The sequence below is a fragment of the Caenorhabditis remanei genome, chromosome II, assembly GCF_010183535.1.
Source record: "Caenorhabditis remanei strain PX506 chromosome II, whole genome shotgun sequence".
Classification (NCBI taxonomy): Eukaryota; Metazoa; Nematoda; class Chromadorea; order Rhabditida; family Rhabditidae; genus Caenorhabditis; species Caenorhabditis remanei.
In genome coordinates, this window is record NC_071329.1 from 11,248,918 (window position 1) to 11,263,594 (window position 14,677).

The 14,677-nt window shown below is 37.7% G+C and overlaps 5 protein-coding genes across 5 annotated transcripts; 2 read left to right on the top strand and 3 right to left on the bottom strand.

The window, feature by feature from the left end:
• Positions 1-110: 110 nt before the first annotated feature.
• On the bottom strand, positions 111-1,447 carry GCK72_006073 (uncharacterized protein; the record flags this gene model as incomplete). The annotated part of the gene is made up of 4 exons (XM_003108851.2): positions 111-677; positions 725-1,091; positions 1,135-1,296; positions 1,356-1,447. 4 exons carry the CDS (start codon positions 1,445-1,447, stop codon positions 111-113), a joined length of 1,188 nt encoding a protein of 395 aa, XP_003108899.2.
• Positions 1,448-1,999: 552 nt separating this feature from the next.
• On the bottom strand, positions 2,000-5,505 carry GCK72_006074 (uncharacterized protein; the record flags this gene model as incomplete). Its single annotated transcript, XM_003108762.2, has 8 exons — positions 2,000-2,026; positions 2,106-2,348; positions 2,785-2,997; positions 3,214-3,408; positions 3,704-4,963; positions 5,038-5,145; positions 5,191-5,385; positions 5,437-5,505. The coding sequence occupies 8 exons, from the start codon at positions 5,503-5,505 to the stop codon at positions 2,000-2,002; spliced, it is 2,310 nt and encodes a 769-aa protein (XP_003108810.2).
• A 1,201-nt stretch (positions 5,506-6,706) lies between these two features.
• GCK72_006075 (uncharacterized protein) lies at positions 6,707-8,273 on the top strand (the record flags this gene model as incomplete). The annotated part of the gene is made up of 7 exons (XM_053725465.1): positions 6,707-6,835; positions 6,882-7,010; positions 7,069-7,192; positions 7,241-7,498; positions 7,543-7,799; positions 7,846-8,154; positions 8,199-8,273. 7 exons carry the CDS (start codon positions 6,707-6,709, stop codon positions 8,271-8,273), a joined length of 1,281 nt encoding a protein of 426 aa, XP_053589659.1.
• A 211-nt stretch (positions 8,274-8,484) lies between these two features.
• Positions 8,485-10,237, top strand: GCK72_006076 (uncharacterized protein; the record flags this gene model as incomplete). The annotated part of the gene is made up of 7 exons (XM_053725466.1): positions 8,485-8,629; positions 8,674-8,863; positions 8,908-9,034; positions 9,099-9,195; positions 9,243-9,568; positions 9,635-10,027; positions 10,085-10,237. 7 exons carry the CDS (start codon positions 8,485-8,487, stop codon positions 10,235-10,237), a joined length of 1,431 nt encoding a protein of 476 aa, XP_053589660.1.
• Positions 10,238-11,712: 1,475 nt separating this feature from the next.
• Positions 11,713-14,475, bottom strand: GCK72_006077 (uncharacterized protein; the record flags this gene model as incomplete). Its single annotated transcript, XM_053725467.1, has 9 exons — positions 11,713-11,936; positions 11,987-12,254; positions 12,456-13,172; positions 13,218-13,307; positions 13,350-13,560; positions 13,607-13,672; positions 13,765-13,848; positions 14,045-14,321; positions 14,367-14,475. The coding sequence occupies 9 exons, from the start codon at positions 14,473-14,475 to the stop codon at positions 11,713-11,715; spliced, it is 2,046 nt and encodes a 681-aa protein (XP_053589661.1).
• Positions 14,476-14,677: the final 202 nt, after the last annotated feature.

Below are 14,677 nucleotides of genomic sequence, written 5' to 3' on the forward strand. Positions count from 1 at the left end.
AAAGATCTAAAGTTTTCAAACAAAGACATTTTATTTCAAAGTAGAAAAAACAACAGGAGAAAATAACAAAAAAAGAACTAACATGCATATTACCAGTAGTAAGTTTACTTTCAGTTTTCAATATCTATATCGGAAGTTTCTTCGCGTTCGTGAACGAAATTATCATCAGGAACTCTAATGAATTCGTTTCCATAAATTTTGTATGTATGCACTTCTTCTTGCGGTACGAAATTTGGAAGTGCATCTTTCAGGAGTCTTCCACGTGAACTGAAATCCAACGACGAGAAATGTTTTCGGCACATAAAGTTAAGAGAATTCTCTTTCAGACGTTCTCCAAATCTTTCTCCTAAATGTTTCACCCAAGAAACAATTCGTTGTCGAGTTTTCGGAACATTGAGCATAAGTTCCTTTTCATTAACTTCGAGGCAGTAACAGCATTTTAATGGTTTTCGGAGAGGCACTAAGGGAGTATAAACTTCGTCCGTAGGAAGATGAAGTGGTTCTCTTCTAATAATTCGAAGCATTGAAGATGATCCTGATTCTTCATCATCAAATCTTTGTTTTCTTGGTTGGCGAAAACATTTTGGCACAATCGTATCCACTTTGGCGATTGCTTTGCATTCTACTGTCTCATCGATAGGAATATCTTCTTCTTTAATCACGGGTCCGATTACTGCCTGAAATAAAACAATTAACTTGATGAATTCAAGACTAAAGCACTCACAGTAGCTTCCGGATGATTCAACATGAACGCATAGGCATATTGCAACAATCTTGTCTCTCTCACAGAACTTCTTGTGATGTAGGCGACCAACTTTTCAACTTGTTCACGTTTGCGTGGGCGTGCTTTGAATATGGCAGCTGCACTTCCAACTCCGAACATTCTTAAAATTTCTGAAGAAGTTTCCGAAAAGTGTGATGAGCATGTGAAAAATGGTGATTGTTTGTAGGCGCTGTTCGCCTTCGAAATTTCGAGCTGCCGACGGAAAATTGCTGAGAGAACTATGAATATTTTTTCGATCTCATCTGTGAGAATAGCAATTTCAGAAGTAGATTTTATGCAGTTACAAACAAGACAAAGGCGATGACTTCTGTAAAAAGAAATATGGAAGAAAAGTAACAAAAATGCGGTACATTTTATACGGCGGCGTTCGAACGTTTGAATAGTTCATCACTTGATTGTTTGTAGCTGACCTTCCGAAATTCCTTGTATGCGTTGACTGTCCAAATGGAATAATTGTACGAGAGATCAGCACATACTTTCGTTTTCTTGTTAATGATTCAGGTTCGATTTGACTGAAAGAAAAACAACGAGATAGACTTATAATCAAACCAATGATTAAAATACTGCTCACTGTTTCGTGTTTCGATTAGATTCCTCTTCGTATTTTCCAGTCGGGGAAGATGATTCGCTGGTTGTACTACTAGTCTCACTAGTCACTGACATTTCTACAAATAATTTTAGAAGGAAAGTATTGGGAAAACGCAAACAAAGGCTAGACAAAAGATCGCGAAATGAAAAATATCTCGAGCTTCAACCTGAAAATAAATCCCGCCCACAGTTGGCAAGTACCGCACAGTTTCATGCATGCGGGATTTCGCGTTTATTTTTTAAAAATTAAATTACATTTGATAAAGCAGAATAAGTTCAGATACTATAGTTTCTGACGCCTGCGTCGTTTGTGTTAGATAACATGTTATCTAGAAGAAAGGTTACATAATTTCTAATAAAAAATAACTATATGATTTCTAAAATGCAGAAGAAATTGTACAATACATAAAGGCGTTCGTTCGACAAGTATTAAAGCGAAAAAATTAAGGCAGCAAAGAATTTGGCACTGTGTGTGAAGGGAACTAGATATAGGTTCTGGGGACTAGAAAGAGGTGAATTAAGTATGCAAATAAAGATTAAAATGTGAGGATTGAAAAATTGGAAAAGTCTATAATTAAAATGTACAAAATTATGTGATGTTCAACAGCTCGATGTCTATTTCTGCGGTCAGGTGTTCGTTGTTGGCTTACGTTTCTGAAAATAGGACGACTTGGGCGCGCGAAACTTATTCCATTTTTGCATTGCGAAAATGTTCTATCAAAAGAAAACTTACCCCAAGAAGAGCTTCAGTGTTTGCAGCTAAACCTGCACCAGGTATAACATGAGCATCTTTTCTTGGTCGGATAGCATATGATTTGCCATTTGCACATAATTCTACTCTAACCCCGTTTGATGGGTACGGTCTTGGTCTAGATACTTGAATCTTTTTCAGTGAAGATGTGGATTTCGAAGAGGATGGCATAGACAAAATCCGTTTAGGTGTTTTAGTTTCAGCAGTAAGCGTACATTTGGATATCTGGAAATTGATTGGAACTGAGTGGTGAATCATAAAATAATGTACAACGTTTATTTATTCTCCTGCAGTAAAATTAAAAACTAGTTGGTTAGATGCAATAGAAGTGATATCCATTAATAAGGTGGAGCAATACGTAAAAGGAGCAATATGAAGAGCACACGTGACAAACAAAAACAGGGCGTACACGATGTGAAGAGAAAATAAAAAACTAAGCGTTTAGTAAGGATTCGAGAATTTGTTGATAATTTTAGTTGTTGTACAGGAAACTTGTAAATTCACAGAATACCTCGAACTTTTCGAAAAGTCACCCGGAAAATGTAAAAATTCGAAAGTAGTGCAGATAAAAAGAAGGTAACAGAACAAATAAAACGTATAATCAGAAGAATAGAGATACAGTAGTACAAAAAATATTATACCATTACAGTCATTTCCGTACACTGCCCCGTGTCATATACGCAGCTGGGAGTGCTGATGTGGATGCAGAGCCACGTGTCATTGTTGTTGACTTTTTCTCTCCAATGAATCTATTTGATGGAGTGAAGACTTGACTTGAAGTAAAATTATGAGGTGACAACGGAGCACGTGCTGATGAAGGTCGATGAGCCATAACGAGATGTGGAGAATCGAGAGGCACCCGAACAAGACCAAACTGCAACGAGATACAACACGGTCACAGCCACTTCACGATATTTAAGAAAAAGGGGAAATGGAGTGATGGTCCTTATAGGAAGGAGCATGCAACTGGGAAGAATTGATTAAAAGAAAATTTTCTACATGCAAAATGAAGAATTATCACTACTGACAGATTTGTCATGAAGCGGGTCCTAAGACACTTCCCTACTTTCATATTATCCTAATTTCTCACCTGTGGCTGCAGACTGAATGGAGTAGATGTTGTTGATCCCATAGGCTTCTCTGACCGGAGTCGGCTCTTATAAGTTCCATTTAGAGTACCATCAGGATATGCAGGAGACATAGGTTTTATAGGAGTAGTTGGCGACAAATATCTTGTTGCTTCACTTCTACGAGAAGCCATCGAAGGAAATACAGCAGATGCCGGCTGGAAAAACATCAATATTATTCGAAAAATAAGAGAAATTGGTAAAGGGTTAAGGAAATGCAACAGTTTCTAGACAACAACACTTAGTTCTAGTAAGCAAAAAAGACTGAAAAAAGGAAACGAATAAATTATAGTGACACACGATGATACCTCATATAACAACGAGTTGTGAAACCTGTAGCTCTCGTTGCCCTGAAATTGAATTCTGTACCTGTGTGTCCGGCGAAAAATTGTCAAAAATTCAACTGGTATGGTCCCACTATCATTAATCATGTTTCAGTTTCAGTAAACGTACCGTTCTTGTCAAAGTTCCTGCGTTACCGCCTGACGAGTTTCTCGTTCTATATGCCACATTTCCATTAGATGGTGTTTTTGACTGACGGCTACTAGTTCCAGATGACGAAGGTCCGTTCTTGGATGGAGTTATCATGATTGGTTCACGGTTTCGGTTTAGGTACGCTTGACTTGGCACTGCCATTTGTGGAGCCGAATGCTTGACGAATCGTCGAGATGAAGAACTGCTTGGAGCTTGTTCGGCTTCATGTTGATGTTTTGCTTTGAGTTGGAGAAGTCGATCTCCTTGAGATCTTCCTTGCTCATCTAGTGCTGTTTCATCGACAATGCGAGTTGTTCTTACAGATCGGCTCGTTCCAGGAATTGCTGATGAAGAAACAGAAACTGGGGTAACATCTTTCCCGTTTTGAACTTGAACTTTTCTCCGGAGAATGTTTGGTCGAGTATTCTCTCTACTTTTCGCTCTTCTTTCTTCTCCCAAGTTTATATCATCAACTTGGTTGACAAGCCTTCTAACGCTCCTTTTATCTTCTCTATTTGGAATGAGGTGTACTCCGTTCGAATGAGATAATGACCAACAGAATTTCTGCTTCTCGACCAAGTATGGCTGTTGTGGTCCAATTACTGATCCAGGTCGACATACTCGTAGCCATCCCATACACTCTCCTGCAGTCAATCCAAACTCTTTCATCATCCAACAAGCGATCAGAGTTCCTGTCCTCCCGAGCCCAGCTTTACAATGTACGGCAACTCCTCCTTTCGCATTATCAACAACATTGATAAATTTCAGCATTATCTCATCCGAAGGTGTACTTCCATCAACGAAGAATAAGTCAACGTGATCGAATCCGGCTCTTGTGAATTTCGATGCATCATAATTCTTCGCATTCAGTCGAACAATAGTTGATACTTTGGTTTTATGAAAATATTCAAAGTAAACTTCTGGAGAATGGTATGGATACCCATTTTCCTCCCGACTCTCATTGTGGGGACCACAAAAACTTAAGATTTTCCCAGGAATTATCCAATTGAAATCTCCATTTTCAACGCGTTCATAATGCTCGTATTCTTCGTGGTCGAAATTCGTGAAGTCGAGCCATCCGAATTTCAATGCTTTTTCTATTCCACGAAGAACGTCGTGCACGTGGAGAAGATACTGTGGAGCACCCATTGACGCATCACGGAAACCAATCAACTTCGGCCCTTCGGTGTTGGCAACTTTCAAGTATGCATCATCGGCGGAGAATCCTTGATATATTATCTGAAAAATAACCAATTTTTGGTTACATAATACCTTTATCAAGATGGTCCAATTTAACCGGGTGCATGACTTACCAAATAAGCTCCAAGGACATATGCAGTATTCACTCGTATTTTATCGTAGTCACCAGATCCATCTTCTTGACAGAAGAGCACTAGCCGCCGGCCTCGTTTCTCTTCGATCTAGATTAGATGTTTATCAGATTTTTCCAATAATTTTGCTCTTACCTCGAGGAGTTTATCTATTTGAACACATAACCGATAAAGAACTGATAGGTTCCATGGACCAAAGTCTTCATAAAAAGGTTCATAGTGAAATTTATTGTTAACACTGACGAAGCACGTCTTCTTGACGGATTTATCGGATTTGTCGATTGCATCTGGGTTTGGAAAACATCCGAAATAGAGTTGATTGGGAAGCAACTGAAAAGTGAGTTTCAGAATTCAGAATCTTCGATTTACACTGTAACTTACTTCCGTCAAAGTGTTTTGTTCAACGTTGTTATTAAGGTGATGTCGCCGTGGGGAGTGGTCTTCTCTCATTTTGATATTATTTTATTATCTACCTCCTCTAGCAGTGCATTCCGTATTGCCTGAAAAGGAAAGTGGGTTAGCAGTGATGAGTGTACTGTCTTTTTCGGTGAATAAATACACATGAATTGACTCAGCTGTTACGGAGAAAAGAGCCGAGAGGGTTGTGACAAACAAAAGAATTCAGTAGTACGGTCCGTAAAAAAACATGGGAACTTCGGAAAAATCAATTGATTATGCGATAAGATGTCAAGAAACAACGGGAAAAGTGACATGCGATTGGGTGGGGCTGGGAGAAGAAATAAACACGGGTCACACAGAGTGTACCTCTTTCTCTCCCACTGAATGATGATGCACCCCGAGAAAGAGAATGAGAGAATAGGAAAACCACGGAGGAACAGAGAACCCGCGGGGGGTTGGCAGAGTGCCAATTGTTCAGTCACATTGACTGTCCAACATTTGAATTTGTTTGCAGTAGGGCGCTATTGCAATGGTAATGTTACTAGATAATAAAGAGCGGAAAGTCATGGAAAGGATTGGTATGGAACAATGGAATGTAGAAAAACAGGTTCCAAATGAAATATAGTTTTTGAACTAATGTATATTTGATACCTGATATTAATTGCATGAGAATTAAATAAAAGTTTTATCTGCGACACTAGCTTATGAATAAAACTTAATCTGGGAAAATAAAAAGCTAATATCAAAAATCAGAAACTTCTATAAGTAAGATTCTAGATATTTTTGAAAGTGTGACTTTTGTTATGATTTTTCTATAAAACAAAAATGTTTTGACTCGGTATAATGAATATTTTGAAAATGGTACAGTTAATAAATACGCATAATAGCTACATCTGAATCTGAAGCATTAAATGGGAGTTCTAGCGAGAAAAATAATTAACAGCTGAAGAAAAAATGGATGAAGATACCAAAAAGAATGATTGGACTTGGTTATCAAAAGTATGAATAAAATATCACTTCTGCAAAAAAAGAATGAAAAAAGTACTGATAACATTTCTGTAAAAATTAAATTTCAAAAAATCGGCTAAATGCTGTGTCGATTTACGGTAAACAAAGCGCGAGGGCGGAATTGCGGAGCGTTGTCGTTGAATCCCAAAAACTTGAAAAAAATTCAGTTTTTCCGTTTTCTTGTCGGTTTTCGAACAATCATATTTAATAACATAGCTTTTTTGTTGTAAAGTGTGTTTTCAGAATGAACCACAAGTATTCTCCGATCGAACTTCCCCAAAAAAAGAAATGGACCGAAGATGAGCGGGCAGCACTAGCTCAAAAGCTCGACGATGATCTTGACAGATTCATGGAAGAAATGGCTGCTAAAAAAGTTTTTAATTTTTATCTCATTTGTGTATTAGAGCTTCGGATTGCAGGCGGAAAAACCAGAACCTCGGAAGCCATTTGACTTTGATGAGTGGTGTAAAGAGATTGATCAACATCCAGCGTTCATGAAGGAAATGCCAAAAGATGGTAAATACAAGGATACCATTGAAGCTTTGCAGGTAATGAAATGATCGAAATACCAAATGATAAGATAACCGTTAACAAAAATATTTTGAGGCTATGAAATACGATAAAGAGGATGACGAAGACAAACAGCAGAATGCAGAACATCACAAAAATGAAGGAAATAAACACTTCAAATTTAAAAAATACCGATGGGCAACTGATTGTTATTCTAATGGTGGGTATATTACACTGTCTAAATTAAAACAATTAATTTTATTTGAAGGTATCAAAGAAAACTGCCCGGATCGTAAATTGAACGCTGTTCTTTATTTCAACCGCGCTGCCGCCCAAAAACACATCGGAAACCTCCGGTCTGCAATCAAAGACTGTTCAATGGGTCGTAAGTTTGACCCCACCCATTTAAAAGGAGTGATTCGTGGAGCAGAGTGTCTTCTGGAATTAGAATACGCTAAAGATGCATTGAACTGGATAGAAAGCAGTAAAAAGATTTTTGCTTTCACTAAAGAAACTTCTGAAACACGTAAGTTGAGATCAAATTATTTCGGTATAATAAAATAGTTTCAGCTGATCTGACAGAAGATGAGAAAAAGTATATTGATGAACTGGAAAAAACACGAGTAAAAGCTGTAGAGCTATCATTGAAAGAGGAAAGAGATAAAAGGAAATCGCGCGCCGAGGAAAGAAAAGAAACTGAAGCGAAAAAGAAACTTCTGGACGCATTGAAGGAAAGAAATCTCAATTTGAGTCCACGAGTTCCGTTCGATCATCCAGAACTGATGGATATGGCAAGGCTCACTGTATCACTTCCATTGATGCGTACGGTAAGCATACATTCCCACAGAAACTACCGTATTCTCACATGTTTAGCACGAGTGTGTGAAATTCGATGATGATTCAAACCTTGTGTGGCCTATTCTTCTACAATATCCAGAAGCTGGACAGACAGATGTTCTCACTGAAACTAGCGAATTGACAGCTATCGGGGAGCTCCTCAAAGAAGTGTTCCGTGAACCAGCACAATGGGATCCAGAGCACAAGTTTCAGTTCGATAACGTCCGATTTTTCGTATCTGATCAATATGATGAATATTTGACGGAAGTGTACGAATGGAATGATTTCAAAACCATTCTCAGTCTGCCTGGAAATCAAATTAAGCAAGGGCTTCCCGTTATTATGGTTAGTTTTCTTTAACTAATCGAATCCCCTCTTTCATTTTTCAGATTCTAACCAAAGAGAAAGCAGCAGAATCCCTGGAAGCTTTATCAGAAGGAGAAAACAAATATGTGGCAAAATAAACGTTTCCACCGGTTGACTTGAAAACTGTTATTGTTTTTAATTTTACACTTCTTTGTTTTGTTGTTAACTAATGATTATTGCTCATTAAAAAAATGTTTATATTCTGACATGGAAAATTAAAAAGATTAATGGTGCTCCAACCAGAATTGAAAATTTATTTTGCGAGAAATATGCTATACTCTCTTGTTCAGCGTTTCAGGAAATACAAATATGAAAAGAAAGATAAAGAATGGAGCGGGCACCGCAAAGTCACCAAAAGCAAAAAAGAGAAGAAGTGTTGTACTTGAAGTGATTCATATTAATCCGAAATATCTCGAAGAAAAGTACGAGAAAGAGTTCAAAAAGGGATTTGAAAGTAAGATTTCAATCGTATTCCATTCTTCATTTTACAACTTTCAGAATCTCCTTTCCCTCACTGGCAAATTCGAAATTTCGTGGAGAACAGTGATAATGTCGTAGAAAAAGTTGAAGAAGAACTCCAACATTTCGAAAATTGGAGTAGAAAAGAGAATGATTTATATTCACTTTTTCAAACGGACGATTTCAAGTCAATTGACCCAACAGAAAATCCTTCTATTTTCTCTTTCAGGTTGAATTTTGATTTTCTCTTCAAAAAAACACATTAAGTTTCAGACAATTCTTGTACACTGAAGTGAAAGAGTGGCTTCAAAACATTTCTGGAGTTGAACTAACTGAACAAGTCGATTGTAATGGCAGCTGCTACGCAAGAACCGATTCTCTGCTCCCACACAACGATTTGGTGAGTATTAGTCTAAAGAATTTTGTGGTGACTACTATTCACAACTCAATTAATTTTTTTTCAGATTGAAACTCGTCGTTTCGCATTCGTCTATTATATGACCTCAGCAAACTGGGACTCGGCAGCCAATGGAGGAGATCTACAGCTCTTCAATAACGACAGTAAGAATTCAAAGTTCTCAGCATTGTTCTTAATTATATTTTTTCAGAAAGTCTTCAACCAACAACTGTCGCCACACAGTTTGCTCCTCTTCGCAATTCTTTGATTCTTTTCGAAGTTTCTGAGAAATCATGGCATCGTGTTGCTGAGATGATTTCGGAAGAGCCACGTCTTTCAATCAATGGATGGTTCCACTCAACGAGACGACTTCAACCGAAGAAACCAGCTGTTGAAAGTATTCGCAGATTCATTCCTGAAAACAAATGTAAGCTTCTAAAGCTGATCAACAAGGATTTTACGACTGAGAAAAGACAAAACGAAGTTCAACAAATATTTTCGGATAACTCAGAACTCAATTTGAACGGATTCTTGCTGGTAAGAAACATTCTAAAATGATACCATATTTTCCGAGAAAAATTTAATTAAAAATTCACTTTTTAGGAAAATATTCACAAAGAAGTGTTCACTGAACTTGTTTCCAACCCATCGTATTTCAAAACTGTTGGCCCTGTAAATAAACGCCACGTGGCTAGACTCCTGGAAGAGAAAGCAGCACAGCTGAAAACAACGAGCCGAATTATCGAATGCTTGAAGTCCACCACTTTTGCAAGACTTGCAGCAAAACTTACCGGTGTAACTGTTTCCGGTGCACAAACTAGTGTGACTGTGAGTCGTGTGGAACACGGAACGTATTGGGTACTCGGAGATGAAGATGCTGAACAAAGTAATGCTGATGGATACTGTTTGGATCTTCACTTGTTTGTACAGGAAAAGCAGTGGGGCGATGATGCTGGAGGAAACTTGATTTATATTGCAGAAGGAGAAACAGAGGAGGTGAGTTATCAGTTGTAGTTAAACAAGGTAGACAATTCATTTCTTTTACTTTTACAGCTTCTCCGAATTTCTCCATCTCCAAACGCTGCGTCCATCGTATTCCGTGAGCCAGGAGTTTTATCGTTCATGAAATTCGCAAACTGCGATTCAACTGATCCATACTTCCTGTTCACCGTATCATTTTACAACGTCAAAGTCGTTGACGAATAAATAATATTTTCCACCTTTACCTTTTTCACATTTATTATTTTTGTTACTGTTGTTTGTTTTATTATTGTTTCACACTATTCCAATAAAGTTCGTGGCTTTGAAAACTGGAATAATGTAGAGAGAGGATCCGAACGATGAACGCCGACGGCGAGCCAATCAACCAATCGATACAGGATATTGAAAGTTTCACACATAGGACCTCTCCATTTCTCTATTAGATACTTCTAGTGATTGGGGGGACTAACTCATAGCCTGAATCATCGGTACTTAGGTCACGCCTATGACGTGTTCTCCTTGATACTTTCCGAACGAAAACTTTTGATCATGTAGACTAATTCGTAGCTTGAACTATGGTACTGAAATACTGAAGTACGTAGGTCACGCCTACGACATGTCTTGTGATCATAAAGCTTTAAAATATGCCGCTCTTATCGGAGGACTAACTCATAGCTTGAATCAATGTACTGAGGTCATGCCTGTGACGTGTTCCCTAATCTTACTGTAACTCTGATAGTATTTAATTTAATTCCGTTTTTCCTAATCATGTCTCAGAACTCAAGAATACCACACCTCGGGAAATAATATATCAAGAAGATGAGAATAATTGTTGAACTTCCATTGCTCTTTCATTATTCTTTTTATCATTGTTTACCAATACGTGGAACATGGCACGCGCAAGCGTCTAATAAGCTCGTTCTTTCTTCTGGGAATGATATGGTTACAGTACTCTAAGTCTACTGTAATCATGTCGTTCCGCTTGTGTTCACATTTCAAAAAAGAACTGCAGTAACTCTTGAATCGGCACAATCTTCTCTAATAGAGCTGGCCAAATTTCTTCGGTGGTTTTCCGAAAAAAATTTCTGGCCAACCTTTTCGGAAAGAAACCGTTTGAAAAATTTTGTAAATTTCTACTGAAATTTTCAAAAATTAAGTAACAAAAGTATTGTCGAAATAAAAAAAGTGATACCCGGTGTTTGCGGACTTAGTGGAAAAATTAAAATTAGCCCTAAGTCCGCAAACACCGGGTATCACTTTTTTTATTTCGACAATAGTGATTTCCGATTTTTCTAGTTTTGTACTCAAAAACAGGTTTCTGGGGAGTTTGTCCTCGAAATACCTACATAATGCTTAAAATTCTCTACTTTTTTATGTAACATCTTTCGAAATTAACTGGTAGTCGGAAAAGTAGACTTTCCGCAAGTAAAAGTTTGACACAAAGAGAAGGCGGAGTCAGGGCGCACACAAAAGATAGTGGTCGGCGGAACCCGCGAAGTGTCGGCTGCTTGGTTGATATACCCCTCGCGTTTGTTTTCTCTTCTTACCCGTGATGAAGAAATTAGATCCAACTCCCAGGCCATTTGATACGTCATATGGCTCATGCAGATAAAGGCGAACGAGCGGGTTTATAAAATTTTGAGTCAATTATACTATGAAAGTTTATTCGTAAAAATAAGTAGAATCTAATTGTAGAATCATCATTCTTCAGAAATAGGCAACCTTCCCGTGGTACTAACAGTTGTGATTGAACAGAGACATGTTTTCCGACACCATAGGAATTGGGTAGCTTGATTTGTGTCACAGAATCCAGCAGATTTCCACGCACCACATTTCAATGGGAATTCATCAACGGCAGTGGTACAATCTATTCCAGGTTCCGAAGGTTTCGAATCCTTTCTGAGTTTCTTCAAGTCTTCATCAGCTAAAATTGATAATTAGATAATTATGTTTATCTGCATTTTTACAAATTACCATGCAGTTCATCTAATATATGACCTCGATTCCTCTTATTTTGATCAACTTTCTCCCTCGAAGTAAGATAATCCTTACTCAACTGGTTTCTTCTTCCACCTTTACCTTTTTTGCTCTTCTTCTTCTTTCCTTTCTTCTTATTGTTTTTCTTAGATTTCTTCTTTTTCTTTTGTTTCTTCTTTTCTTCTAATTGATTTTCCTCATCTGAATCATATTCTTCCTCCTGCTTTTCATTACAATCCATTTTCTCGAATTCATGATAATCATCCTGAAATTATCGAATTATCAAAAGACAGCTAGTGGTTGTTTTGATCTTTCTCTAAAATACCGATTCTGACGACCTGAATTCATCTAGAATTAGGAACAACCCGTGTTAAAACTGAAGGGACAGGTACAAAGTGTATATTCTTAATGTTATCAGTTCTTAATCAGCCTGATTTTTATTCAAATCAGAAACAGTTCGACTCACTCCCATCTGTTCTCCAGTGTATTGCGATGCCACTGTACTGGTTGTTGTAGTAGTTGTATGTGTATATCCATGATTATCCGAATGGGGATACGGTACTTGAGTTGGAGGAATATTCTGATGATGTTGAACTGGATTCTGATGTCGTTGTGCTGTGGTACAAGGTACTTTCGACTTTCTGATTTCTGACTTAATATGAGTATGCTTGGATTCTTCTTCTCCATCTTCATCTTCGTCGTCGTTATCTTCTTCTTCATCCTCTTCATCATAATCCTCACTGTCCTCTTCACCTTCTTCGTTCTTTTTCCCTTTTGTTCTCTTCCTTCCATGTTTTTTCTTTGAATTGTTGTCCTCTTCTTCTTCTTCGTCTTCCTCATCTTCGTGATCATCTGTATCTCCATCTACTGCTTTCTGAATCCTCACATCTCCATCAATGTTCTTCAATTCTCCGTTCTCGTCGTCTTCTTCTTCTTCATCTTTTGCCTTTTTCTTATTATGTTTTCCTTTCTTTTTATCCCCATCATCCTCATTTTCCTTTCCTTTTTTACCTGATCCTTTCTGTTTTTTCTTTGTTTTCGGTTTTTCTTCCTCTTCATTCTCTTCGTCTTCTTCTTCTTCTTTCTTTCCTTTTTTCTTTTTTGAACCAACCTCTTCCTTCTCTTCTTCCTTTACTTTTTCATTCTCCTCAACAGTTTTTCCTTTTCCGGATGTGCGAAGTTTCTGAAAAAATCAATTTAAAAATTATATTTTGGACTCAAATTTTACATGAACAACTCCACCGTTCTTGAGATCAGCCAAATCTACTTCTCCATGTTTTTGTCCTTCATCAGCACTTCTTTCTTGCTTTTTCGTAACCTAAAATTTGAAATAAAATAATTTTTCACTGGACAGTATAACCTCCTCAGCATCTGACTCTCCACCGTCTTCTTTCTTCGTTTCTTCTTTTTTCAGAGCAATTTCAATTTTCGTTTTCTCAGTTACCGTAATCGGTTTCTTCCCTTCTTCTGTCCGGACAGTGCCTTCCGAATCATCTGATTCAGCTTTAGTACCTTCTCCTCCATCATCAAAATGTCCTCCTTCTTCATTATGAACAAGATATTCTCCTTTCCTAAAAACCATATATTCAATTCATTAATCATTTCAACATCACTCACCCAACTGAAACTCTAACTGGTGCCATCGGTGATGGAGGACGTCTTCCTCTTCCTCCAGGTGGCCTTCTGAAACCGATTTAGTTCAAAGATGATACATGGATTTGGAAAGACGAATTAAAACTGAACATGTGATAAGAAATGAGAGATCTCATGCATACCTTCCTCTTGGTCTCGGCGGTGGAGCTGATCCGTCATCGTAATCAGTTCCATGTCCAGTATCATATCCATCCGGGTCGCTGAATCTTAACGAATAAACTAATTTGTGAGGTGTGATGCAACGTAAAGTTCCAATAGGAGATTCGATTGTATTTTAACAATATAAATAAACAAATTAGGTAGGCTGAATTCAGCGGTGAAAGAACGGATAACCAAAGAAGAGAGCGTCTTGAACACGTGCACATATCAAATAAAAGACATACTGATCAATTTAAAACTCACTTCTGATACCACGGAGCCTGTTGTTGCCCCGATTGGGGTCGATGTCTTCCACGTACCCATGGAATTGTTGTTGTTGCAAATTTTGGTTTTCTTGTTGTTGTAGAGTATCCGGGACGAACTTTATGAGATGGAAGTTCATGCCATATCTTGAATTGTCCTTCTGTTTTATGTTTCACATTGTGAACAACTGAATTCACTGCTGCCAATGGCATTCCTTCAGCTCTCGCATAATAATTACGATAGAATGGATCTTGATCTCGAGGATCTTGTTCAAGAACTATAAATTGAAATAAAATTTGTAAAAATTGAACAGAATGCTTACCAATATTTCCAACATTCGACATTTCCTCCAATTGACTTTTCACTTTCTCAAAAAACAAAATAAAGAGCAAACGAGTAAACCATTGATTCGGATTTGTTTGTTTTTTCATGATGAAATAAGAAAGAAATTATAGAATCAGTTCATCTGAACATGAATAAATGGGCGGATCTGCCTGGAAACCGTTTCACTTTTCGAGAGAGTAATTCAAGAAAACCTCAAGAAGACTACTCAGAATAGTAGATATAGTTGGGCAGAGGATTCCAAGAAAGTGGTTTTTATTATGGAACCCGTTCATTCTATTATTACCATTA